This window comes from Oncorhynchus keta, chromosome 32 (genome assembly GCF_023373465.1).
Source record: "Oncorhynchus keta strain PuntledgeMale-10-30-2019 chromosome 32, Oket_V2, whole genome shotgun sequence".
NCBI classification, from domain to species: domain Eukaryota; kingdom Metazoa; phylum Chordata; class Actinopteri; order Salmoniformes; family Salmonidae; genus Oncorhynchus; species Oncorhynchus keta.
The window spans coordinates 479,770-504,769 of NC_068452.1; the positions used below are offsets into that span (position 1 = coordinate 479,770).

At 45.2% G+C, this 25,000-nt stretch overlaps 1 protein-coding gene and 1 long non-coding RNA gene across 6 annotated transcripts in view; both read left to right on the plus strand.

Moving 5' to 3' along the window:
• LOC118364812 (SH3 and PX domain-containing protein 2A-like) overlaps positions 1-25,000 on the plus strand; it is a 75,201-nt gene that overhangs the window by 17,151 nt on the left and 33,050 nt on the right. For 3 of the 5 annotated variants that reach the window (XM_052490293.1, XM_052490294.1, XM_052490292.1), the window contains 2 exons: positions 14,798-14,911; positions 19,671-19,754. In XM_052490293.1, the coding sequence (XP_052346253.1) occupies positions 14,798-14,911; positions 19,671-19,754 (198 nt within the window). The remainder of the gene's footprint in view (positions 1-14,797; positions 14,912-19,670; positions 19,755-25,000) is intronic. The other 2 variants (XM_052490296.1, XM_052490295.1) reach the window with 1 other exon arrangement.
• On the plus strand, positions 14,924-16,518 carry LOC127914428 (uncharacterized). The gene is made up of 5 exons (XR_008088255.1): positions 14,924-15,035; positions 15,156-15,335; positions 15,396-15,575; positions 15,938-16,177; positions 16,478-16,518. It is a non-coding gene; the product is annotated as an uncharacterized LOC127914428 (long non-coding RNA).

The following is a 25,000-nucleotide window of genomic DNA, read 5'->3' on the forward strand; positions in this document are numbered from 1 at the left end:
ATGCCAAAACCACGCCATAATGATACAATTATTGGTGGCACTGACACACTGCATTGTAAACCCCAAACACCCCCACGATTGGGCACATTAAAACTAAACTAGGACAAGATCCTTAAATACTCAGTACATGGACAGTTTCAATACAAAAATATAAAAACAATTAAGAAAACAAGATGAATGCTCATATACTCAAACTAGCGCACGGACTAAACCTGAAACAATCCATAAAATCTCAGACAGTTTCAGTACAAAAGTGCAGGAAAAACAAACAAAATATAATTCATAAGGAAACAAGCTGTGTAATGACTGTCATTGGAGTTGAAGGTTACCGTAAACATGCTCAAACGTCTCCATACCTCTCCACCATGAGGCCAAAGAACTAGAACAACGATCTACGATGACATCATTGGAGTTGAAGGTTACTGTAAACATGCTCAAACGTCTCCATACCTCTCCACCATTAGGCCAAAGAACTAGAACAACGATCTAGGATGACATCATTGGCAGGCTATGCCAAACCAAACAAGTCCTAGTGCCTTGTATATCCCAGAAACCCTGCCACCTTTTTCACCGCTCTATTGCCAACATGGAGTCTCCACAGCTCCGCTTGTTTATGTCCTTTGACATTTTGATCGCAGAAACACGGGCGGTAATTTAACATTGCGTTCTCCCAATTTACTCGACACCCTATTTCTTTAATGTTGTTTTAATGTTGCTTTAATGTTCCTCACACCATGCATCTCGGCATTATGACAACTCATGCTTTTAAGTTAGCTTCTACCAAATCTTATCCAGACTCTGTGCTTTTTATTCCCCTCTCCCATACAATCTCTACACAGTATATCATATATGCAGTTAGGAATGGTTCGGGTCAAGCAACAGCCAATGGAAAAACAACATCCACTGCAGTAAAACCACTTTACTGCAGCATCAGTTTCTCCCGCTTCACGCACTGTTTACCTCGATAGTCTCGGGTTTCTAATCCCGAGTCGGATGTTGTTGTTATACCCTACCCCTACTGCGAGAAGTTATCGTCCCCGTGCGCTCTAGTTCAACGCCGGCTGTTCCCCTGTATAGTGTCAACACGATGCCAGTATCGCCACGTGAGACTGTACAATGTGTTTGTGTGCGTGTGTGTGCCTTTGAGTGTATGTTTGGTGGGTGTGTGCTGATGTCATGAGTTTTGGCTGTGAGATTTACGAGCTACTATCTAGTAAAGGGAGATTTATGGGAGGGCAAGGAGGTGGACACGCCAGAATCCTCTTGAAAGGAGGGAAAGAGGAGGAGAAAAGGAGGCGTGGAGGCTATGTATGGGCCAGTGTCCTGGTCATTCCTTGGACATGGGAAATCACAGAGAGTCTGGAGGGAAGAGGCCTCAGATGGGAAAAATGTCACTTGCATGTGTGACCAGAAGTTATGTTGAGCAATCCGTTTATTGTGCTTCCTGCAAAGTTGTTATCATCATGATATAGTCGGAAGTTTACAAACACTTAGGTTGGGGTCATTCAAACTCGTTTTTCAATCACTCCACACATTTCTTGTTAACAAACTATAGTTTTGGCAAGTCGGGTTAGGACATCTACTTTGTGCATGACACAAGTCATTTTCCCAACAATTGTTTAGAGACGTATTATTCCACTTACGATTCACTGTATCACAATTCCAGTGGGTCAGAAGTTTACATACACTAAGTTGACTGTGCCTTTAAACAGCTTGGAAAATTCCAGAAAATTATGTCATGGCTTTAGAAGCTTCTGATAGGCTAATTGACATAATTTGAGTCAATTGGAGGTGTACCTGTGTATGTATTTCAAGGCCTACCTTCAAACTCAGTGCCTCTGTGCTTGACATCATGGGAAAATCAAAGGGAAATCAGCCAAGACTTCCAAAGGCCTGAAGGTACCACGTTCATCTGTACAAACAATAGTACGCAAGTATAAACACCATGGGACCACGCAGCCGTCATACCGCTCAGGAAGGAGACGCGTTCTGTCTCCTAGAGATGAATGTACTTTGGTGCAAAAAGTGTAAATCAGTCCAAAAACAACAGCACAGTAAAATGACCTTGTGAAGATGCTGGAGGAAACAGGTACAAGTATCTATATCCACAGTAAAACGAGTCCTATATCGACATAACCTGAAAGGCCGCTCAGCAAGGAAGAAGCCACTGCTCCATAACCACCATAAAAAGCAAGACTACGGTTTGCAACTGCACATGGGGACAAAGATCGTACTTTTTGGAGAAATGTCCTCTGGTCTGATGAAACAAAAATAGAAATGTTTGGCCATAATGAACATTATGATCATTATGTTTGTAGGAAAAAGGGGGAGGCTTGCAAGCCAAATATCACCATCCCAACCATCAAGCACGGGGGTGGCAGCATCATTTTGTGGGGGTGCTTTGCTGCAGGAGGGACTGGTGCACTTCACAAGATAAATGGCATCACGAGGGAGGATAATGATGTGGATATATTGAAGCACCATCTCAAGACATCAGTCAGGAAGTGAAAGCTTGGTCGCAAATGGGTCTTCCAAATGGACAATGACCCCAAGCATACATCCAAAGTTGTGGAAAAATGGCTTACGGACAACAAAGTCAAGGTATTGGAGTGGCCATCACAAAGCCCTGACTTCAATCCCATTGGAAATTTGTGGGCAGAACTGAAAAAGCGTGTGCGAGCAAGGAGGCCCACAAACCTGACACAGTTACACCAGCTCTGTCAGGAGGAATGGGCCAAAATTCACCCAACTTATTGTGGGGTGCTTGTGGAATGCTACCCGAAACGTTTGACCCAAGTTAAACAATTTAAAGGCAATGCTACCAAATACTAATTGAGTGTATGTAATCTTCTGACCCACTGGGAATGTGATGAAAGAAATAAAAGCTGAAATAAATAATTCTCTCTACTATTTTTCTGACATTTCACATTCTTAAAATAAAGTGATGATCCTAACTGACCTAAGACTGGGAATTTTTACTAGGATTAAATGTCAGGAATTGTGAGAAACAGAGTTTAAATGTATTTGGCTAAGGTGTATGTAAACTTCCGACTTCAACTGTAGGTGAATGAAATGAAATGTTTATTATATAAAATTGTCTTTGAAGACTGGTCGGTCTTAATTTGGCACTGTTATTGTTGACCGTACGCTAACAAATCTGATGCCATAGTTTCATGAAAATGACTGGTTAATCAATGCAACTGGGCCTCCATGCTGTGGCTCCATACTGTGGCTGAATATGGAAAATTCCCCTATTTTCTGTGTCCTTACCCCGGCCTAATGGATCTTGCAGGAGGACTGTGATGCTATGCAGCAAACAAGATCCCTCTGGGTTACTGTGCCGCTCCCTCAGCCCACAAACCCAGCCGGAGAAGACATTTGCCCCTCGCCTCACTCTCTATGCGATCTTTGCCAGGTTGAAGGGGGAATTTGTCACCATAGTCCTAAAGAGCTTAGGCACGCTTACCGTACAAAACCCGCCTAAACACACATTCACACACATGGTCATGTACTCACACATGCGTGAAATTATGTATGCACATGCAAACACGCACGCATAAACACACACAGGCTCAAACGCACACACACACCACCCCCACCTCCCCTCTCTCGCTGCCTGCTGTGCCAACAGCGGAAAAAGTTAGTTTGGCATAGCCCCCACTAACCCACATATTCTTTCCTGAAATCTACCCAGTTTTGACTGAGTTTTGGCTGGTCCGGGATGTGGGTGTTGTTTGCCTTGGCCTGGTGCCCTGTGTAGGTCAGCTTTAGTAGGGGGAAGCACTGGGCCAGTTTTACATAGGGGCGAACTCCATTTGTGTCAAATCCTACACTCCATCACTCAGGCTACAGCTAGCTTAGCGCTAGTCTCACCTTGAGGCTATATTTGAAACGGACAGCCTAGCCTGCTCTTCTGTCTTCAGTCACGCCGATAAGGTGGTAAACTGTCAGAATCTTGGCCAGAGGGCTGCTGAAGACAAGGCCTCACACACAAGAGGCCATACAGATGTAGGATATGAATTTGATCACCCTGTTGCAGGAGAACTTTCCGTACAGAACCTTGTATTGTATTTGAGGTTTAAAAAGGCTGTAATTTTCACTTTGAAATTTCAGACTTGATTTTCCCTTACGAAAAATGTATCAACCCCTACAAAATGTAAATGTATCATATTACTTATAATCCACATTCAAATTTCCTGCTGCATGATTATGTTCCTGCTGTAGCAAAACCTGCTCAAATGAAGATCCTACGTCTGTAGTCTCACATAGCCTATACAGTGGTTCTTCCTTTAAAAGTTGTGTCGCCTCACCTCTAGGCAATCAAATCGGACAGACAGCTTCAATCAAAGAGTGTTTAGGAACTAGAGGGGTTTGCTTAAAGGATGTCCTGGTCAGGCTGTTAAAATGGATAGCCAGCTTCAATCAGGAAGTCCTATTTATAAGCCAACAGATAGCGTAGCTGGCTATTAGTCATACTATACATGCTACCCGTAGCGTTAGCGTAGCTTTTCACCCAGAGGCACAAGAGTTGCTAATCTACGTCAATTGACTCAACAGAGAGGTTACCTATAAGCCCTTTAGAATCTTCTGTATAGATAGGGTCACATGAAAGGTCGTAGCTGGCCAAAAGACTAACCTACAGGTTTTTGAAATAGAGCTTGTTGCCATTAGCATATGCATGGCTAAAGCTAGCTTAGTGTTAGCCGCACCTTCACTGCTTTGAAATGGCCAGCCTGTTTCAATAAGCATGACACAGGGGGTACTTAGCTGGAAGGAAGCTTTGAGATGGGTCTCTCACACACACACACACACACACACACACACATACACACGTTATGTTCTTCTATCCTCTGGGTGACCTAAAATATATTTAAATTAAAAATCCTATTTTCCTTAACTTTACCCTTACCATAATCCTAACCTTTACCCGTAACTCAAACAGTGGTTCATGCACACACACACACACACACACACACACACACACACACACACACACACACACACACACACACACACACACACACACACACACACACACACACACACACACACACACACACACACACACACACACACACACACACACACACACACACACACACACACACAGCGGTTCAAGGACTGGGGACTTAGCACAGGCATGCTGAGTGTGATATTTAGACAACACGGTCTAATGAACTTCCTTCCAACAGGCTATCCCCTTCCACTTGTAACCCAGCTAACAGTAACCAAACCCCCATGTTTTATGAAAACTTAAAGCAAGGTAACACAATCTCCACAGTGGGATGTGAGTTCCTCTGTCTAGACATTGTCAATAAAGATTTGGGACCTCGGAAAAAAAACTGTGACTTTCTAGGAAGGAACCGACCAGCTAAAGGATTCAGGTGTCCTCATAACTTCCCCTCAGTTAGAACGATCAGATGATGCTTTGATGTATCCCGTCTTGGGCCATTTTTATACATGTGATGTTTTATGTCTCTTTACATTTCCAATCCGCTACACCATCTTTTCAAACAAAGTTCACACTAAAGGGAACGGAAATGTGTTCAAAGGAACTTGTTATTAAAAGACTCTGATGTCATTAGAGGGATTTAGTCTGTTCTTCGTTTGATCCCATCCAACAAAATCATATCCCTGAGGCCTAACTAGGCGTTTATCATATCATACACTGTATCGACTTGGAGGTCTTGATGGGATTTTAATCCAATTTCCCTAATTAAATCATCTCGTTCAGGCCTCCCGAGTGGCGCAGTCGTCGAAGGCACTTTATCGCAGTGCTCGAGGCATCACTACAGCCTGGGGTTCGACCCCAGGCTGTAGTGATGCCTTGACCAGGAGTCCCATAGGGCGGCTAACGATTGGACCAGCGTCGTGGGGTTTGGCCTGGGGGGGCTTTACTTGGCTCATCGCGCTTTGGCGAGTCCTTGTGGAGGGCCGGGCGCCTGCAGGCTGACTAAGCGGGCGGGTGTAAAGAAGCGTGGTTTGGCCGGTCATGTTTCTGAGGACACATGACTCGACCTTCGCCTCTCCCGAGCCCGTCGGGAAGTTGCAGCGATGAGACAAGATCATAGTTGGATCGCAATTGGGGAGAAAAAGGAGGTAAAATACAAAACAAACTTAATAAAAAATTGTATAATTTCGTTCTGAATTAGCTTCAGATTTGATTACGTATATACTTTCCTGCAACCTATACAGTATCTTGCTCACCACAGGGTTTGTGTGATTAGACACAAGGATGAGAATAGTCTCTTCCTTCCAGGCCTCCAGTCTCGGTTTAGACCTCCCGAGCCTCCGTAATTATTATGGTTCTATTTTAAGCCTCAGCTTTCTGTGTCCCTTAGTTCTGCTTACTCTGCAGAAAGCGCACGTTGTGGTTCAATTCAATATTCTGTCTTCCTGAGTCGGGCTCAGCCGCATCCAACTCAGAGCTCGTATCACATATCAGATCTGTTGTTCATTATGGCAAAGCAATGGAATGAGTAACACAATCGCGTCGTGGGATCCCTTGGTTTCCTCAAAGGCACGTTTGAAATAAGTGTCGTTGACGAAACGTTTTGATAGCCCCGTCCCATTTCTCCGTTCCATCAGGCCAAATAAAGAAAGTGAAAGGAAAGGTTCAGTGGTGGTTTTGGACGGGGAAGTGCTTGGAATACTCCCCGCTTTGAAGCCCTGGCCAAACATCTGCTCTCTCTTTCTCTCTGTCTCGCTCTTTCTCTCTTTCCCTCTCTCTCGCTCTCTCTTTCCCTCTCTCTCTCGCTCTCTCTCCGTGTATCCCTCACTTTAGCTCCCTACTGCTCTCACTCTCTCTCACTCTCACTCTCTCTCACGCTCTCTCTGTCTCTCTCTGTCTCTCTCTCACTCTCACTCTGTCTCTCGCTCTCACTCTCTCTCTCTCTCTCTCTCTCTTTTTAAATTATCGCCCTCTGTCTCTCTCTCCTCTCTTTCTCTCTCTCTCTCTCTCTCTCTCTCTCTCTCTCTCTCTCTCTCTCTCTCCGGGAATTGGGCTCTCCTTTCTGTCAAATGAAAGAAACTGTAATTCATGTGTTTTCTGTGTGCACCAGGTTAATGCCATTAATGTCTCTGTTGGAATGTCTGTGTGACAGGTTGGGGGTGGTTTTTGCTGTTGGGATGTTTATAATGGGATACAGGTATTCGAGTAAGGAGAAAGAAAAATGTGTTTTGTTGAATTTTCTGTCACCCAAGGAGGAACAGGGTCAAAGGTGGGGGGATAACAGACCCTTTACTACTGTTTCTCCATCTTAAAATGATCAAATGTGTGGAGATGTTTGAGGAGATATGGTGTGTTGGGGGCTTCTGTATTGCTGGGGAAGATGTTTTGGATATACTAGGAGATGGTTTTTGTGTAGGTGTGAGTTTTAAATGAATTAAGAATGTTTCAGCAAGACAAAAGTCTCTCTCTCTGATGTAGGTATGAGTATGTTCTGCACAATTACTATAGCATTTGTTTCCCATGTGACCTTATTCTCACTTAGCAAATGGGGAGATGGAGAGAGAGGGAAAGCGGAAGAAAGCACTCCACTCTGCTAAACCCAACCTATGTTCTATCAAAGCATTTCTGTCAGGAAACAACCCGGACCCAGACTCTAGTGTTTATTATAGTCAAAGGCGGCCTAAAAAGTGGTCTGATTTAGTTTTGACAAGGCACCTGTACAATAAACGGATCGTACTTACACAGGAAATGAGCAAATCGTATTCCTCTAAATGCCTTTTTACTGCGTTGTTTGAGGTCGAGTGAACTCAGCCTAAGCACGGTTTCCATCAGGCCAAATAAAGAAAGTGAAAGGAAAGGTTCTGTGGTGGTTTTGGACAGGGAAGTGCCCAGTGGACACACACACACACACACACACACACACACACACACACACACACACACACACACACACACACACACACACACACACACACACACACACACACACACACACACACACACACACACACACACACACACACACACACACACACACACACACACACACACACACACACACACACACACACACACACACACAACCAATAACACTGCCATGATGACTGAAACCTGTTGAAACAACAGCCCTTTTACTTTCTACTCTACTGCCTGTTCAGAAGGTGGTCAATATGCAGTTGATTAGATGACCCGCCTTGTACATGTCTTGTTTTTAGCTTGTTTCATTATTACAGCTGCCCCCCTTACTGCCCCCCTCCCCCTTCAGTCTCTCTCTTGTCCACCTGCACTGTAATGTATTCCATACACGTGCAGTACAGTGAAGCAAGACATATAGCTATTTTAGAACATATAGGCATTTAAAATAACTGACGGTCAGCAATGCTTATTACATTCATAGTTGAGGTCATATGGTCATGTTAGCCACTGTAATCAAACAGGACATGTATGCCTCCAATGACAGCTCTGGTAGCATTTTATGGTTAACTCATCGTTTAGGTGGTGTGGCCGTCCCGCTCCAGAAAATAAACATGTTTTCTTTGTTTATTGGACAGGATAGATAGAAAGAAGTTTATAGGAGGAGAGGAATTGCTAAAGTGGTGGGTCAGATTTGAACCCACGCTCGCTGCGTTAGTACTTGTTATCCAGAGGCAGTCGCGCCGACCGCTCGAACTCCCCAGGCTATGTGAAACGTTTTCTCCATTTTTTTCACACACAAAACACAACAAACCCCGCCAACAAACAGAAAAGACACAACAGACATGGTCAACATCCGACCATGCCACGTAAAACAGCTCAATCCCATGATACATCTCTAGGAGCCTAATTGAGCCGCCAAGCCAATTGGCTTCCACTGTGTGAATGGGCAAACCCTGACCCTGACTCTTCTGCAAGGGGGATGTCCTCTCTCTTCTCTGGGAAAACAGCGTTTATATTCTGTCTGTCTGGAGGCTCAATGGCACGGCCAGAAAGAGAGAACGCCAACTAACTTCCTACTAACAACTGTCCTGAAAGAGAGAGAGAAGAGAGAAGAGAAAGAACCAGCTTCTGTCCATATTGCAGTTGGAAATGGTGAGTTTCCTGGAAAATGTTGACACACGGACAGTAATTGGTTGGAACATATGAGAACGTTCCCTCGCTTTCTCTCTTTGGTCTCTCTCTCTCTCTCTTCCCCCACAGTCTCTCTCCACTCTGGTAACTGCCTATGTGTGACGAGATCCAGCAGCCTTTCTGTTTCTAATTTCTCTGCTCTTCTACCACATCTGACTTTCTCCAGAACTGCATTTATAGGCGAACTGGGCCTTGTCAAAGCCATGTGGTGTCTGCCAGCCTGGGAGCTGAATATATAGGGGAGCTGAGCCTTGTCAAAGCCTTGTGGTGTCTGCCAGCCTGTTAGCTGAATGTATAGGGGAACTGGACCTTGTCAAAGCCATGTGGTGTCTGCCAGCCTGGGAGCTGAATGTATAGGGGAGCCGGGCCTTGTCAAAGCCTTGTGGTGTCTGCCAGCCTTGGATCTGAATGTATAGGCGAACTGGGCCTTGTCAAAGCCTTGTGGTGTCTGCCAGCCTGGGAGCTGAATGTATAGGGGAGCAGCTGGGCCTTGTCAAAGCCTTGTAGTGTCTGCCAGCCTAGGAGCTGAATGTATAGGGGAGCTGGGCCTTGTCAAAGCCATGTGGTGTCTGTCAGCTTGGGAGCTGAATATATAGGGAAGCTGGGCCTTGTCAAAGCCATGTGGTTTCTGTCAGCCTGGGAGCTGAATGTATAGGGAAGCTGGGCCTTGTCAAAGCCATGTGGTGTCTGTCAGCCTGGGAGCTAAATGTATAGGGGAGCTGGGCCTTGTCAAAGCCATGTGGTGTCTGCCAGCCTGGGAGCTGAATGTATAGGGGAGCTGGGCCTTGTCAAAGCCATGTGGTGTCTGTCAGCCTGGGGAGCTGAATGTATAGGGGAGCTGGGCCTTGTCAAAGCCATGTGGTGTCTGCCAGCCTCGGAGCTGAATGTATAGGGGAGCCGGGCTTGGCAAAGCCTTGTGGTGTCTGCCAGCCTGGGAGCTGAATGTATAGGGGAACTGGGCCTTGTCAAAGCCATGTGTTGTCTGTCAGCCTGGGAGCTGAAGGTATAGGCGAACTGGGCCTTGTCAAAGCCTTGTGGTGTCTGCCAGCCTGGGAGCTGAATGTATAGGGGAGCTGGGCCTTGTCAAAGCCATGTGGTATCTGTCAGCCTGGGGAGCTGAATGTATAGGGAGCTGGGCCTTGTCAAAGCCATGTGGTGTCTGTCAGCTTGGGAGCTGAATATATAGGGAAGCTGGGCCTTGTCAAAGCCATGTGGTTTCTGTCAGCCTGGGAGCTGAATGTATAGGGAAGCTGGGCCTTGTCAAAGCCATGTGGTGTCTGTCAGCCTGGGAGCTAAATGTATAGGGGAGCTGGGCCTTGTCAAAGCCATGTGGTGTCTGCCAGCCTGGGAGCTGAATGTATAGGGGAGCTGGGCCTTGTCAAAGCCATGTGGTGTCTGTCAGCCTGGGGAGCTGAATGTATAGGGGAGCTGGGCCTTGTCAAAGCCATGTGGTGTCTGCCAGCCTCTGAGCTGAATGTATAGGGGAGCCGGGCTTGGCAAAGCCTTGTGGTGTCTGCCAGCCTGGGAGCTGAATGTATAGGGGAACTGGGCCTTGTCAAAGCCATGTGTTGTCTGTCAGCCTGGGAGCTGAAGGTATAGGCGAACTGGGCCTTGTCAAAGCCTTGTGGTGTCTGCCAGCCTGGGAGCTGAATGTATAGGGGAGCTGGGCCTTGTCAAAGCCATGTGGTATCTGTCAGCCTGGGGAGCTGAATGTATAGGGGAGCTGGGCCTTGTCAAAGCCTTGTGGTGTCTGCCAGCTTGGGAGCTGAATATATAGGAAAGCTGGGCCTTTGCCATGTGTTGTCTAGCATTTTGAGCTGAATGTATAGGGAATCTGGGTTTCAAAGCCATGTGGTGTCTGTCAGCCTGGGAGCTAAATGTCAGAGCTGGGCCTTGTCAAAGCCATGTGGTGTCTGCAGCCTGGGAGCTGAATGTATAGGGAGCTGGGCCTTCAAACCATAGTTATCTGTCAGCCTGGGAGCTGAATATATGGGAGTGGGCCTTGTCAAAGCCATGTGGTGTCTGTCAGCCTGGGAGCTGAATGTATAGGGGAGCTGGGCCTTGGAATCAAAGCCATGTGGTATCTGTCAGCCTGGGAGCTGAATGTATAGGGGAGCTGGGCCTTGTCAAAGCCATGTGGTATCTGTCAGCCTGGGAGCTGAATGTATAGGGGAGCTGGGCCTTGTCAAAGCCTTGGGTGTCTTGCCAGCCTGGAGCTGAATGGGGGTGCTGGGCCTTGTCAAAGCCTTGTGGTGTCTGTGCCTGGGAGCTGAATGTATAGGGTTTGCTGGGCCTTGTCAAACCATGATGGATCTGTCAGCCTGGGAGCTGAATGTATAAGCTGCCTTGTCAAGAGCCATGTGGTATCTGTCAGCCTGGGAGCTGAATGTATAGGGGAGCTGGGCCTTGTCAAAGCCATGTGGTATCTGTCAGCCTGGGAGCTGAATGTATAGGGAGATGGGCCTTGAATGTGGTATCTGTCAGCCTGGGAGCTAAATGTGGGAAGCTGGGCCTTGTCAAAGCCATGTGGTGTCTGTCAGCCTGGGAGCTAAATGTATCCTGGAGCTGGGCCTTGTCAAAGCCATGGCAGTGTCTACTAGCCTGGGAGCTGAATGTAGGGAGCCACCTTTGAACCCAAATGCCATGTGGTGTCTGTCAGCCTGGGGAGCTGAATGTATAGGGGAGCTGGGCCTTGTCAAAGCCATGTGGTGTCTGCCAGCCTCGGAGCTGAATGTAAAACGGAGCCGGGCTTGGCAAAGCCTTGTGGTGTCTGCCAGCCTGGGAGCTGTCATAGGGAACTGGGCCTTGTCAAAGCCATGTGTTGTCTGTCAGCCTGGGAGCTGAAGGTATAGGCGAACTGGGCCTTGTCAAAGCCTTGTGTTTTGCCATTCTGGGATGAATGTAGGCTCTAGGTCAAAGCCATGTGGTATCTGTCAGCCTGGGGAGCTGAATGTATAGGGGAGCTGGGCCTTGTCAAAGCCTTGTGGTGTCTGCCAGCTTGGGAGCTGAATATATAGGAAAGCTGGGCCTTGTCAAAGCCATGTGTTGTCTGCCAGCTTGGGAGCTGAATGTATAGGGAATCTGGGCCTTGTCAAAGCCATGTGGTGTCTGTCAGCCTGGGAGCTAAATGTATAGGGGAGCTGGGCCTTGTCAAAGCCATGTGGTGTCTGCCAGCCTGGGAGCTGAATGTATAGGGGAGCTGGGCCTTGTCAAAGCCATGTGGTATCTGTCAGCCTGGGAGCTGAATATATAGGGAAGCTGGGCCTTGTCAATGCCATGTGGTATCTGTCAGCCTGGGAGCTGAATGTATAGGGGAGCTGGGCCTTGTCAAAGCCATGTGGTATCTGTCAGCCTGGGAGCTGAATGTATAGGGAAGCTGGGCCTTGTCAAAGCCATGTGGTGTCTGTCAGCCTGGGAGCTGAATGTATAGGGGAGCTGGGCCTTGTCAAAGCCATGTGGTATCTGTCAGCCTGGGAGCTGAATGTATAGGGGAGCTGGGCCTTGTCAAAGCCATGTGGTATCTGTCAGCCTGGGAGCTGAATGTATAGGGGAGCTGGGCCTTGTCAAAGCCATGTGGTATCTGTCAGCCTGGGAGCTGAATGTATAGGGGAGTTGCCAATTTTTATCGAGGGAGCATGTTTCACACATTGACTGTAGGACTTTAAAAAAGAAAGGAGGGCCCTACCGTGCTACCTCTCATCTCACTGCTATATGTGTTGAGTGCCATTCATCAAAACATATTTTCAGTCTCGGATCTAGCTAGCCTACAGCAGCATAGTAATGAATTAGCATAGCATCAATGTCACAATGTCAAATTCACGTTGGCAGTTAGCACTGAGGAAAACCTATGCTTCTACAGTCAGTCCAACGTTAGCGTTTTCGCTAGACTAAACATTAGCATAGCATCATTTGCATAGCGTTATTAGCATTTTGTGAAGCCAACCGATTCTGACAGGTTTCCAAACTCACTGTGCTGTGCGCTGTCAGACCCCAGACTCTGCTGTCATGTCTACAGTGGGACCTACTGTGGTGGACCATTCAGAGCTTCAAACATAGTTATAGTAGTCTTGTGTTATGAGTGACTTCCAACCTGGATTTACGGAAAACCAAGGAATGTTTGGGAAGTTCCTGGAATTTCGCAACCCTACCAATGACCAACGTTCTTTTTTTCCGATGAAGAAACTGTTGTACACAGACATATTTTCCATGTGGGTCAAATAGGTCTTATTTCCCAATGTGACTTGGCGTGTCTTGCAGGGACATAAAATGGGGCGTGTGAGGACTTGATTTACTCAAGCCTGTGTGTGTGTGCGTGTGTGTGTGTGTGTGTGTTTGTGCGCGCACTATGTGGTATCAAACCCAATGATAGGACTTCGCCATATGACTGTTAATGCAGTCAAGAGCTGATTGTTGGACTCTGTTGGAGAGAAAAAAATTGTTGTGCTCGTTGCCTCACTCTCTTCTCTTTCATACTGTCAGAGCGTGTGAGTTATTGTGAATGTGTACATATGTGCATCCGTCAGGAGTGCGCCTGTGTGTGTTAGCATATGGCGTACGTCTGGGTGCGTTATAGGCTGCAGAAAGTCGTAAATTATCCTGTATCTTCGAGGTTCACTGAAAGGCAGCTTCCCTACTATTTACGACTCTGAATAGTCCACTTTGAACCCAAATGTTACGGATGAAATGCTTGGGGAGCCTCCGAGCTTCGAATAGACGGTCGGAGAATCTGGATTCGTGCTTCCGCTGCAGAACTAAAACGCAAAGACACATGCTAACTGTCAGGGAGGGATCGATGGCTTCTTTTCCTCTCCCGTTTCGTGAGTTTCGGTTTGGTTTGGTTCCCAATTCGACATGTGTTTTTACATTCAATCAGGTCTAGGTAGAGGTGAGTCAATTCGAATCAAAAAGATGTATTGTCCCACAAACACCTCTCGAAGTACTAGACTAGGATTTTTGTGTTGTTGAGACTGAGTTCAAGTCAATCCTTAACCATTGCACTGATACTGGGTCAGCTCTTATTTAATCCCCTTGATGGTTTCAGGTTAGAACACAGTTATGGTCATCTGATCCTAGATCTGTGGTTCAGGGACAATTTCTACCTCCTTGAGCCTTAGTGTCCTCTGCACTCTGGGCACATATGGGCTCTCTCCCTGTCCCTCAAACGTGAACCTAACCCCAGAGTGCTGATCTAGGATCAGGTTCTCCGTGTCCATATAATCTCAATCATTATGATTTAAAATGGAAAACTGATCCATGATCAGTACTGCTACTCTGAAACGGGTGGTTTTGTAATGATAGCAGCTTTCCAAGCAGGTGAAAAGTTCCCTGGTTACATCACTTCACTCCTCTCCATGTAGCAGATATAAATGAAATCCTGGGCCAAGACAAACACTAACACCCGATCAATTCTGGAGTTCTTTGGGAATGTGGAACAGTTATTGTAATTTATATCCTTCGCAAACTGCTGCGGATGAAGGAACTAGAACGATGGCATGTTTCCATTATTGAATGTAAATCAACATGTGTAAGTGTGTTTGGAGTCCAAGCCCAACTATTAGGTGTCATGCCTAAGGCCTTGGTAACGATGGTAGTGATATTTAGCAGGGAGAATGGCTGGTGTGTGTGCGTGTTTGTGTGTGTGTCTGGCTATTTTCTTTCTGTGTCATAGTGTTTAAAGAATGTGTGTGTGTCTCCATGTGGCTCTGCACAAACTAATGTGTGTGTGTCTCTTTGTTATAGGTTGGTGGTTCGTCAGTACAGCCGAGGAGCAGGGTTGGGTGCCGGCCACATACCTGGACTCACAGAACGGCACTAGAGACGACCTGGAACTTAGCACCGTCAGGACAGGAGAAGGTAACACACACACGCCGGCCATTCTCCCTGCTAAATATCACTACCATCGTTGCTAAGGCCTTAGGTAACACACACCAGCCATTCTCCCTGCTAAATATCACTACCATCGTTGCTAAGGCCTTAGGTAACACACACCAGCCATTCTCCCTGCTAAATATCACTACCATCGTTGCTAAGGCCTTAGGTAACACACACCAGCCATTCTCCCTGCTAAATATCACTACAATCGTTACTAAGGCCTTAGGTAACACACACCGGCCATTCTCCCTGCTAAATATCACTACCATCGTTGCTAAGGCCTTAGGTAACACACACCAGCCATTCTCCCTGCTAAATATCACTACCATCGTTGCTAAGGCCTTAGGTAACACACACCAGCCATTCTCCCTGCTAAATATCACTACCATCGTTGCTAAGGCCTTAGGTAACACACACCAGCCATTCTCCCTGCTAAATATCACTACAATCGTTACTAAGGCCTTAGGTAACACACACCAGCCATTCTCCCTGCTAAATATCACTACCATCGTTGCTAAGGCCTTAGGTAACACACACCAGCCATTCTCCCTGCTAAATATCACTACCATCGTTGCTAAGGCCTTAGGTAACACACACCAGCCATTCTCCCTGCTAAATATCACTACCATCGTTGCTAAGGCCTTAGGTAACACACACCAGCCATTCTCCCTGCTAAATATCACTACCATCGTTACTAAGGCCTTAGGTAACACACACCGCCATTCTCCCTGCTAAATATCACTACCATCGTTGCTAAGGCCTTAGGTAACACACACCAGCCATTCTCCCTGCTAAATATCACTACCATCGTTACTAAGGCCTTAGGTAACACACACACGCCGCCATTCTCCCTGCTAAATATCACTACCATCGTTACTAAGGCCTTAGGTAACACACACCAGCCATTCTCCCTGCTAAATATCACTACCATCATTGCTAAGGCCTTAGGTAACACACACCAGCCATTCTCCCTGCTAAATATCACTACCATCGTTACTAAGGCCTTAGGTAACACACACCGGCCATTCTCCCTGCTAAATATCACTACCATCATTGCTAAGGCCTTAGGTAACACACACCAGCCATTCTCCCTGCTAAATATCACTACCATCGTTGCTAAGGCCTTAGGTAACACACACCAGCCATTCTCCCTGCTAAATATCACTACCATCATTGCTAAGGCCTTAGGTAACACACGCTGGCCATTCTCCCTGCTAAATATCACTACCATCGTTGCTAAGGCCTTAGGTAACACACGCTGGCCATTCTCCCTGCTAAATATCACTACCATCATTGCTAAGGCCTTAGGTAACACACACCAGCCATTCTCCCTGCTAAATATCACTACCATCATTGCTAAGGCCTTAGGTAACACACGCTGGCCATTCTCCCTGCTAAATATCACTACCATCGTTGCTAAGGCCTTAGGTAACACACACCGGCCATTCTCCCTGCTAAATATCACTACCATCGTTGCTAAGGCCTTAGGTAACACACACCAGCCATTCTCCCTGCTAAATATCACTACCATCATTGCTAAGGCCTTAGGTAACACACGCCGGCCATTCTCCCTGCTAAATATCACTACCATCATTGCTAAGGCCTTAGGTAACACACACCAGCCATTCTCCCTGCTAAATATCACTACCATCGTTGCTAAGGCCTTAGGTAACACACACGCCGGCCATTCTCCCTGCTAAATATCACTACCATCGTTACTAAGGCCTTAGGTAACACACACACGCCATTCTCCCTGCTAAATATCACTACCATTGTTGCTAAGGCCTTAGGTAACACACACACGCCATTCTCCCTGCTAAATATCACTACCATTGTTGCTAAGGCCTTAGGTAACACACACCAGCCATTCTCCCTGCTAAATATCACTACCATCGTTACTAAGGCCTTAGGTATGACAACTAATTGTGCTTGGACAGCGGGAACATTGAGGACCAGAGTCAGAGTAGGAAACAGACACTGTAACGAACCCAGTGTTTCCCGAAGGAGTCTCGTTTTGTCATGACCTCTATTTTTTTTGCAATAATGTTTAGTCTGATTGTTTTGAGGGCACATATCATCACTAGAGAACAAGCTCCCTTCCCTTTTGGTGCTTTGGGATGACACTGTAGCGCCTTAGTTGTGTGTTACACCCAGGCAGGCAGACATACACACACAGACATACACACATACATGCACTCCCCCACCGTTAAAGTCATATTACCTCTGTTTTCCATCGGTTTTAGTAACCCACGGAAACTACCTGGTATAGTGTAGTCATTATGCCGTAATGCTTTGTGTGTCAGAGACTGCCACCAAGGTATGTAAGGCTCTCTCCCTGTCCCTCATTAAGACACATTGCTTTATGATCCTCGCGCTGGCCCATGGCGCTGTTACACTGTAAACTGGCACGCCACATCCCAGCATGTGATGACAGGTCCTCTGCAGCTGCCGTGGCCCCCAGCTCCAGTCACTCCACAGAGCCCCCAGAGAGAGAGAGAGAGAGAGAGAGAGAGAGAGAGAGAGAGAGAGAGAGAGAGAGAGAGAGAGAGAGAGAGAGAGAGAGAGAGAGAGAGAGAGAGAGAGAGAGAGAGAGAGAGAGAGAGAGAGAGAGAGAGAGAGAGAGAGAGAGAGAGAGAGAGAGAGAGAGAGAGAGAGAGAGAGAGAGAGAGAGAGAGAGAGAGAGAGAGAGAGAGAGAGAGAGAGAGAGTATGTATATATATATATATATATATGTATATATATATATATATATATATAATATGACATTTGTAATGTCTTTACTGTTTTGAAACTGTTGTATGTGTAATGTTTACTGTTAATTTTTGTTGTTTTTCACTTTATATATTCACTTTGTATGTTGTCTACCTCACTTGCTTTGGCATGTTAACACATGTTTCCCATGCCAATAAAGCCCTTGAATTGAATTGAATTGAATTGAGAGAGAGAGAGAGAGAGAGAGAGAGAGAGAGAGAGAGACTGTGATAGCCTTTAAGGAAAAATAAGGTAATGTAGCTGGAGCCTGGAAATATCTAGGGACCTGAGACAGGCACACACAGAGAGGAAATGCAGACACACACACATACTATACACACACACACAAACATACATACGTACATCCCATCCTACAAAACACTCCTCTATCAACACCTTCCCTATTAGAGCCTGCCGACTCAGTTTTCACACACCACTGCTTATCTCATATCTCAGGTAGCTATCCTGTCTCCCCTACCCTCCCCCTCATACTCATTAAGCCCCAGTCTGCTGTCATATAAACCAATAGCAGACTGTAGCTAGCTCACTGAGGAGGAACGACAGGGCCTGGTAGGTCTGGTCTATTGGAATTACCCCGAAATAACGTCTGCCTTTGTGGCTGTCTCCAATCGGATATTTCAATTATGAGGTCAATGGGAGAGAGAGATGAGAGTCATTTGATTCTGTCCTCCTCTCCTCACTCCTCCGTTTCTCCCTCCTCCTCTTCCCTCCACCATGAAGGGAGAGATGACAGTAATTTCATTCAATCCTCCCTCCTCATCGCTCGTTCCTCCATTCTGAAAGTCTGGTTTATGTCCCGCTAGGGAATGCATTAAGGAAGGGAGGATACTGACGAGGCATCACCAGACAGAAACGAGTTGGACAGTATCATAAAGGGCTGTTTTACTTTACCGTGAGTCAGTGGTGTTGCACGAGTGGTCCCTGCGTATAAAGGGGGACTGGAACGGAACAGTTTACCAGAGGACGTAGCAAGCTGTTACGGTAGGCTAACATGAAGATTTACCCTGATCTATTTTCTCCTGTACAGTTGCTAACCATGTGTACAGTGCGCTAGGGGCTAGTATGATGCTATGCCACAAAGATGTAGCATGTCTCTTGACCATTTAAAAAGTCCCAGACACACAAAACGTTATGTATGGGGATTGGCCTTCTAGAATACAGTCTTGGTGAGAACCTTGAAGACCAACAGATTTCAGTATTCCAGACACTAGATTGGATGATACTGTACCATACATCATATCATCAGTGCCATATCAATAGAATGAATAGAACAGGCTTGGGAGCTCTAACCCTGGAATTTTGTAATGAATGGAGACGCCCTTTCTATTCATTCTATTTCTATGACACATCATGTCATCATTGCCATAGAGAGAGAATGAATAGAACAGGATTGTAAGCTCCAACCCTGGCAATGAGTAATGCATGGAGGCGCCCTTTCTATGCATACTATTTCTATGATTACTACTTCCTCTTTTAATGTGGGGCTTGTTCTTTTGATGACAGACGATACGACAGACGATAGTTTCTCTCTCGTAAGGGAACACCTCTGTGTTTATGACCGAGCTGTCACTGTCCTCAGGATATCTGTGGTTCCACTCGGCCTTTATAATGTCAGTATGACTCAGTCCCCAGAGATACACACCCTTTAAGAAGTTTAGCTGCTTCACTTGTGAAACGTGCGCGTGAGCTCGGACCACAGAGACGATAAATACCACGGGAGTGATTATCATGACAGCAAGGAATATCAATTCTTTCTACAAAAATAACATTTGCTACTACACTATTACAAATCACGTGATTTATTATGCATAGCTTAAAATGGACACCATTTATTTGCTGGCTTTCCATGTAATGTTTCCACCATCCGACTAACTAACAACAGCTTTTTGCCTCCTTTCATTTTGTAATACGCTTCTTAAGTTCACGCTTCTTTGTTTTCCTTTGGTTTCTCCGTCCATCCCTTCATCAGTTACTAAGAGACGCAAGGCTCATCTGAAGAGACTGGACCGCAGATGGACCTTGGGGGGCATAGTGAACCGCCAGCAGAGTCGAGGTGAACACACAGTCAACACCCGCAGACGCACGCACGCACGCACACACACAGGCACTCTCAAGTGGCCTCCCTCAGAACCACACACATACACACTCATTCCTTCATCGTAAGAAACTCATTTACATCCAAGACAGCCAGCCAACAACAACTCCAGCTTGCAACAACAACTCCCCAACATCACAAACAGCACACTGGGTGGTCGTGTAGATTTCAGCTCCCCGAGTTACATTTACCACACTTTTCCCTACTTTTAGAAAGATCATTATTTCTTCATTTTGCTCTGCGTCACAGAATAATGTACTAACATTAAACAGGTTAGATAATGAGGGGTATTTGATTCAGACAGCACAACAGTAACAACCTTGTTGGCTAAAAGCTGCTCTAAACATTACTGTGTGTAGTGCTTCTTCATGTACTTATACAACTCCCTCCAGGTTCAGAACCATTCGATTTTAATGACTGAGTTTTTAGTCAACATTTATTGGTAAAGATATTTTCTCACACTCTTGAATTAATCACGTTGCCAAACTCCCCTGGACACTGCAATACTGGAATATGTATTCCAGTACATGGAATATGTCAATGGAGAGTTGCTGTTGAGTCATAATGAATTCTCTTTGATGGACCCATGTCTCATATTGTCTAGTATCTAATCAAAACTGGTCCAAGGTCAGCATTTCATTTATCCTCTAATGGTTATGGTTAGAATCTGGGGAAGGTAAGCTGATCCTAGATCTGTGGCTATATGGCTTAGATCCCGCTAACGGGATCGATATGACAACAGCCAGTGAAAGTGCAGGGCGCCAAATTCAAAACAACAGAAATCTCATAATTAAAATTCCTCAGACATAGAAGTATTTTACACCATTTTAAATATAAACTTGTTGTTAATCCCACCACAGTGTCCAATTTCAAAAAGGATTTACGACGAAAGCACACCAAACTATTATGTTAGGTCAGCACCTAGTCACACAATAACACAGCCATTTTTCCAGCCAAAGAGAGGAGTCACAAAAAGCAGAAATAGAGATAAAATTAATCACTAACCTTTGATGATTTTCATCAGATGACACTCATAGGACTTCATGTTACACAATACATGTATGTTTTGTTCGATAAAGTTCATATTTATATACAAAAGCCTGAGTTTACATTGGCGTGTTACGTTCAGTAGTTTCAAAACCTCTGGTGATTTTGCAGAGATTCACGTCAATTTACAGAAATACTCATAATAAACATTGATAAAAGATACAACTATTATGCATGGAATTATAGATACACTTCACCTTAATGCAACCGCTGTGTCAGATTTCAAAAAAGCTTTACTGAAAAAGCACACCATGCAATAATCTGAGTACAGCGCTCAGACAACAAATCAAGCCATACAGATATCCGCCATGTTGTGGAGTCAACAGAAGTCAGAAATAACATTATAAATATTCACCTACCTTTGATGATCTTCATCAGAATGCACTCCCAGGAATCCCAGTTCCACAATAAATGTTTGATTTGTTCGATAAAGTCCATCATTTATGTCCAAATACCTACTTTTTGTTTGCGCGTTTAGCCCAGTAATCCAAATGCTCAATGCGTGATCGCTTAGTTCAGACGAAAAGTCAAAAAAGTTATATTACAGTTCATAGAAACATGTCAAACGATGTATAGAATCAATCTTTAGGATGTTTTTATCATAAATCTTCAATAATGTTCCAACCGGAGAATTCCTTTGTCTTCAGAAATGCAATGGAACGCAAGCTAACTCTCACGTGAACGAGCATGGTCAGCTTATGCCACTCTACCAGACCACTGACTCAATCCCCTCTCATTCCCCCCTCCTTCACAGTAGAAGCATCAAACAAGGTTCTAAAGACTGTTGACATCTAGTGGAAGCCTTAGGAAGTGCAATTCGACCCCATAGACACTGTATATTCGATAGGCAAAGAGTAGAAAAACTATAAACCTCACATTTCCCACTTCCTGGTTGGATTTCATCCCGTATTTTTTTTGCCATATGACTTCTGTTATACTCACAGACATCATTCAAACAGTTTTAGAAACTTCAGAGTGTTTTCTATCCGAATCTACTAATACTATGCATATATTAGCAACTGGGCCTGAGTTGCAGGCAGTTTACTCTGGGCACCTTATTCATCCAAGCTACTCAATACTGCCCCCAGCCATAACAAGTTAAAAGGATACTTCTACCCATATTTGATCAAAAAAGTTGTCGCTATATTGAAGGATGAAGTTGTTATATACGCTGATTGAAGGTCAGTTAGATGCTCTCTGTCATTGATATAGATAGGATTTGGGGAGGCTGATCCTAGAGCGGTGTCTGTGGCCTACTCCTACCTAGAGCCAGAGTAATTACTCATCCCTCTAATAAGACCAGGAGAGATCAGCCATCTGGTTTTAGGATTAGTTTTAACCCACTCACCCCACCTGGCTCTGTCTTTTGTCTGTTTGTTTACTGAAACTGACCTGGGACTCATATAACTTCCCAGGCTACCAATAACATATATGGGGCGTGACTCACCTGGTATAGCTTAACTTTGATCCCAGACCAGTCAAAGAGACAATAAACATAAGTGATTCAACAGAGCTCATCCAACACAGGGGGAACTTGTGTCAGATGGTATGAGTTAGTGCCTGTGTTGAGGAATTTTATACAGATGACCTATATACTTCATGGCAATTTTTCCTAGCCACATGACCTGACCAGGAAAATCTCCACTTCCTATTTGTAGTTTTACTAATCTATAATTTGGGACATTTAGCTTCTCAGGAAAACCCCCAGGTCCTATTTATACTGCACAGGAGAAAAAATACTAGTTCAATACCCAGCCAACAATTTCCACGTGATGACTACATCCAGCTCTTTTGGATAGTTTTGGTGAATGTACTAATATGGGCTGCCAGAGCCTCGCCATAGTCTCCAGCCAGAGCTGAGCGTAGCATTTACAGTTAGTTAGCTAGCTCTCCCAGAGGAGTAACAGCAGGAGGAATGGGCTGGCTGGAATAGGCTGGCGGAAAGTGTGAATGTGGGGCAGTAGCCCATACTGAAGCCTGGCTTTAATCATAGACAGGAGCCTATAACAGTGGATGTAGCCACTTTTGTGTGTGTCAGCCACTGATGTAACCGTTGCCATGGAGGAATCAGGACAATCATTGCGTGAGGCATAATTTGTAGTCAATGTCACATCATGTTTTTGTTTTTTTGTCGTACTACTGATATTGATTACTGCATTGTCGGGAAAGAGCAAACAAGAAAGGCATTTCACTGTACCAAAAACTTGATATCAATATTCTATACCAATATCATATCCAATTTCCCAGGTGACTTCACTTGAGACTCTGGGTCAACGTACAGTACATGCCTGTGTAAGGATGCTGTACTAGAGACATCAACCAGCAGAAACAGACAGTAGTGATATATTGACCCCTGTTGAGGCTGACACATTTCAACAGCCAGGGTCTCAGGTCAGTTGGCAGTCCAGTGTTGCTTTCAGCACCACCAGAAACACTGCTGCATGCTAACTAATTTATGACTTCTGGATTAGAGGCCTTGTTTCCACCCTACAAAATGATCCCACCATGAAAATACTGCTTACTGTGGTCGGAAACTTTGTTTTTGAATTTGTTCCTTTTTCCACATCTCTAATTCTCTCTCTCTCTCTCTCTCTCTCTCTCTCTCTCTCTCTCTCTCTCTCTCTCTCTCTCTCTCTCTCTCTCTCTCTCTCTCTCTCATATGTATCTTTCTCTCTCGCTCTCTCTGTGTCTCATATGTATCTTTCTCTCTCGCTCTCTCTGTGTCTCATATGTATCTTTCTCTCTCGCTCTCTCTGTGTCTCATATGTATCTTTCTCTCTCGCCCTCTCTGTGTCTCATATGTATCTCTCTCTCTCTCTCTGTCTCATATGTATCTCTCTCTCTCTCTCTCTCTCTATCTCTCTGTCTCATATGTATCTCTCTCTCTCTCTCTCTCTCTCTCTCTCTCTCTCTCTCTCTCTCTGTGTCTCATATGTATCTTTCTCTCTCGCTCTCTCTGTGTCTCATATGTATCTTTCTCTCTCGCTCTCTCTGTGTCTCATATGTATCTTTCTCTCTCGCTCTCTCTGTGTCTCATATGTATATTTCTCTCTCGCCCTCTCTGTGTCTCATATGTATCTCTCTCTCTCTCTCTGTCTCATATGTATCTCTCTCTCTCTCTCTATCTCTCTGTCTCATATGTATCTCTCTCTCTCTCTCTCTCTCTCTCTCTCTCTCTCTGTGTCTCATATGTATCTTTCTCTCTCTCTCTCTTTCTCTCTGTGTCTCATATGTATCTTTCTCTCTCTCTCTCTCTCTCTCTCTCTCTCTCTCTCTCTCTCTCTCTCTCTCTCTCTCTCTCTCTCATATGTATCTTTCTCTCTCGCTCTCTCTGTGTCTCATATGTATCTTTCTCTCTCGCTCTCTCTGTGTCTCATATGTATCTTTCTCTCTCGCTCTCTCTGTGTCTCATATGTATCTTTCTCTCTCGCCCTCTCTGTGTCTCATATGTATCTCTCTCTCTCTCTGTCTCATATGTATCTCTCTCTCTCTCTCTCTCTCTCTCTATCTCTCTGTCTCATATGTATCTCTCTCTCTCTCTCTCTCTCTCTCTCTCTCTCTCTCTCTCTCTCTCTCTCTGTGTCTCATATGTATCTTTCTCTCTCGCTCTCTCTGTGTCTCATATGTATCTTTCTCTCTCGCTCTCTCTGTGTCTCATATGTATATTTCTCTCTCGCCCTCTCTGTGTCTCATATGTATCTCTCTCTCTCTCTCTGTCTCATATGTATCTCTCTCTCTCTCTCTCTCTCTCTCTCTCTCTCTCTCTCTCTCTCTCTCTCTCTGTGTCTCATATGTATCTTTCTCTCTCGCTCTCTCTGTGTCTCATATGTATCTTTCTCTCTCGCTCTCTCTGTGTCTCATATGTATATTTCTCTCTCGCCCTCTCTGTGTCTCATATGTATCTCTCTCTCTCTCTCTGTCTCATATGTATCTCTCTCTCTCTCTCTCTCTCTCTCTCTCTCATATGTATCTCTCTCTCTCTCTCTCTCTCTCTCTCTCTCTCTCTGTGTCTCATATGTATCTTTCTCTCTCTCTCTCTCTCTCTCTCTTTCTCTCTGTGTCTCATATGTATCTTTCTCTCTCTCTCTCTCTCTCTCTCTGTGTCTCATATGTCTCTCTCTCTCTCTCTGTGTGTCTCATATCTATCTCTCTCTCTC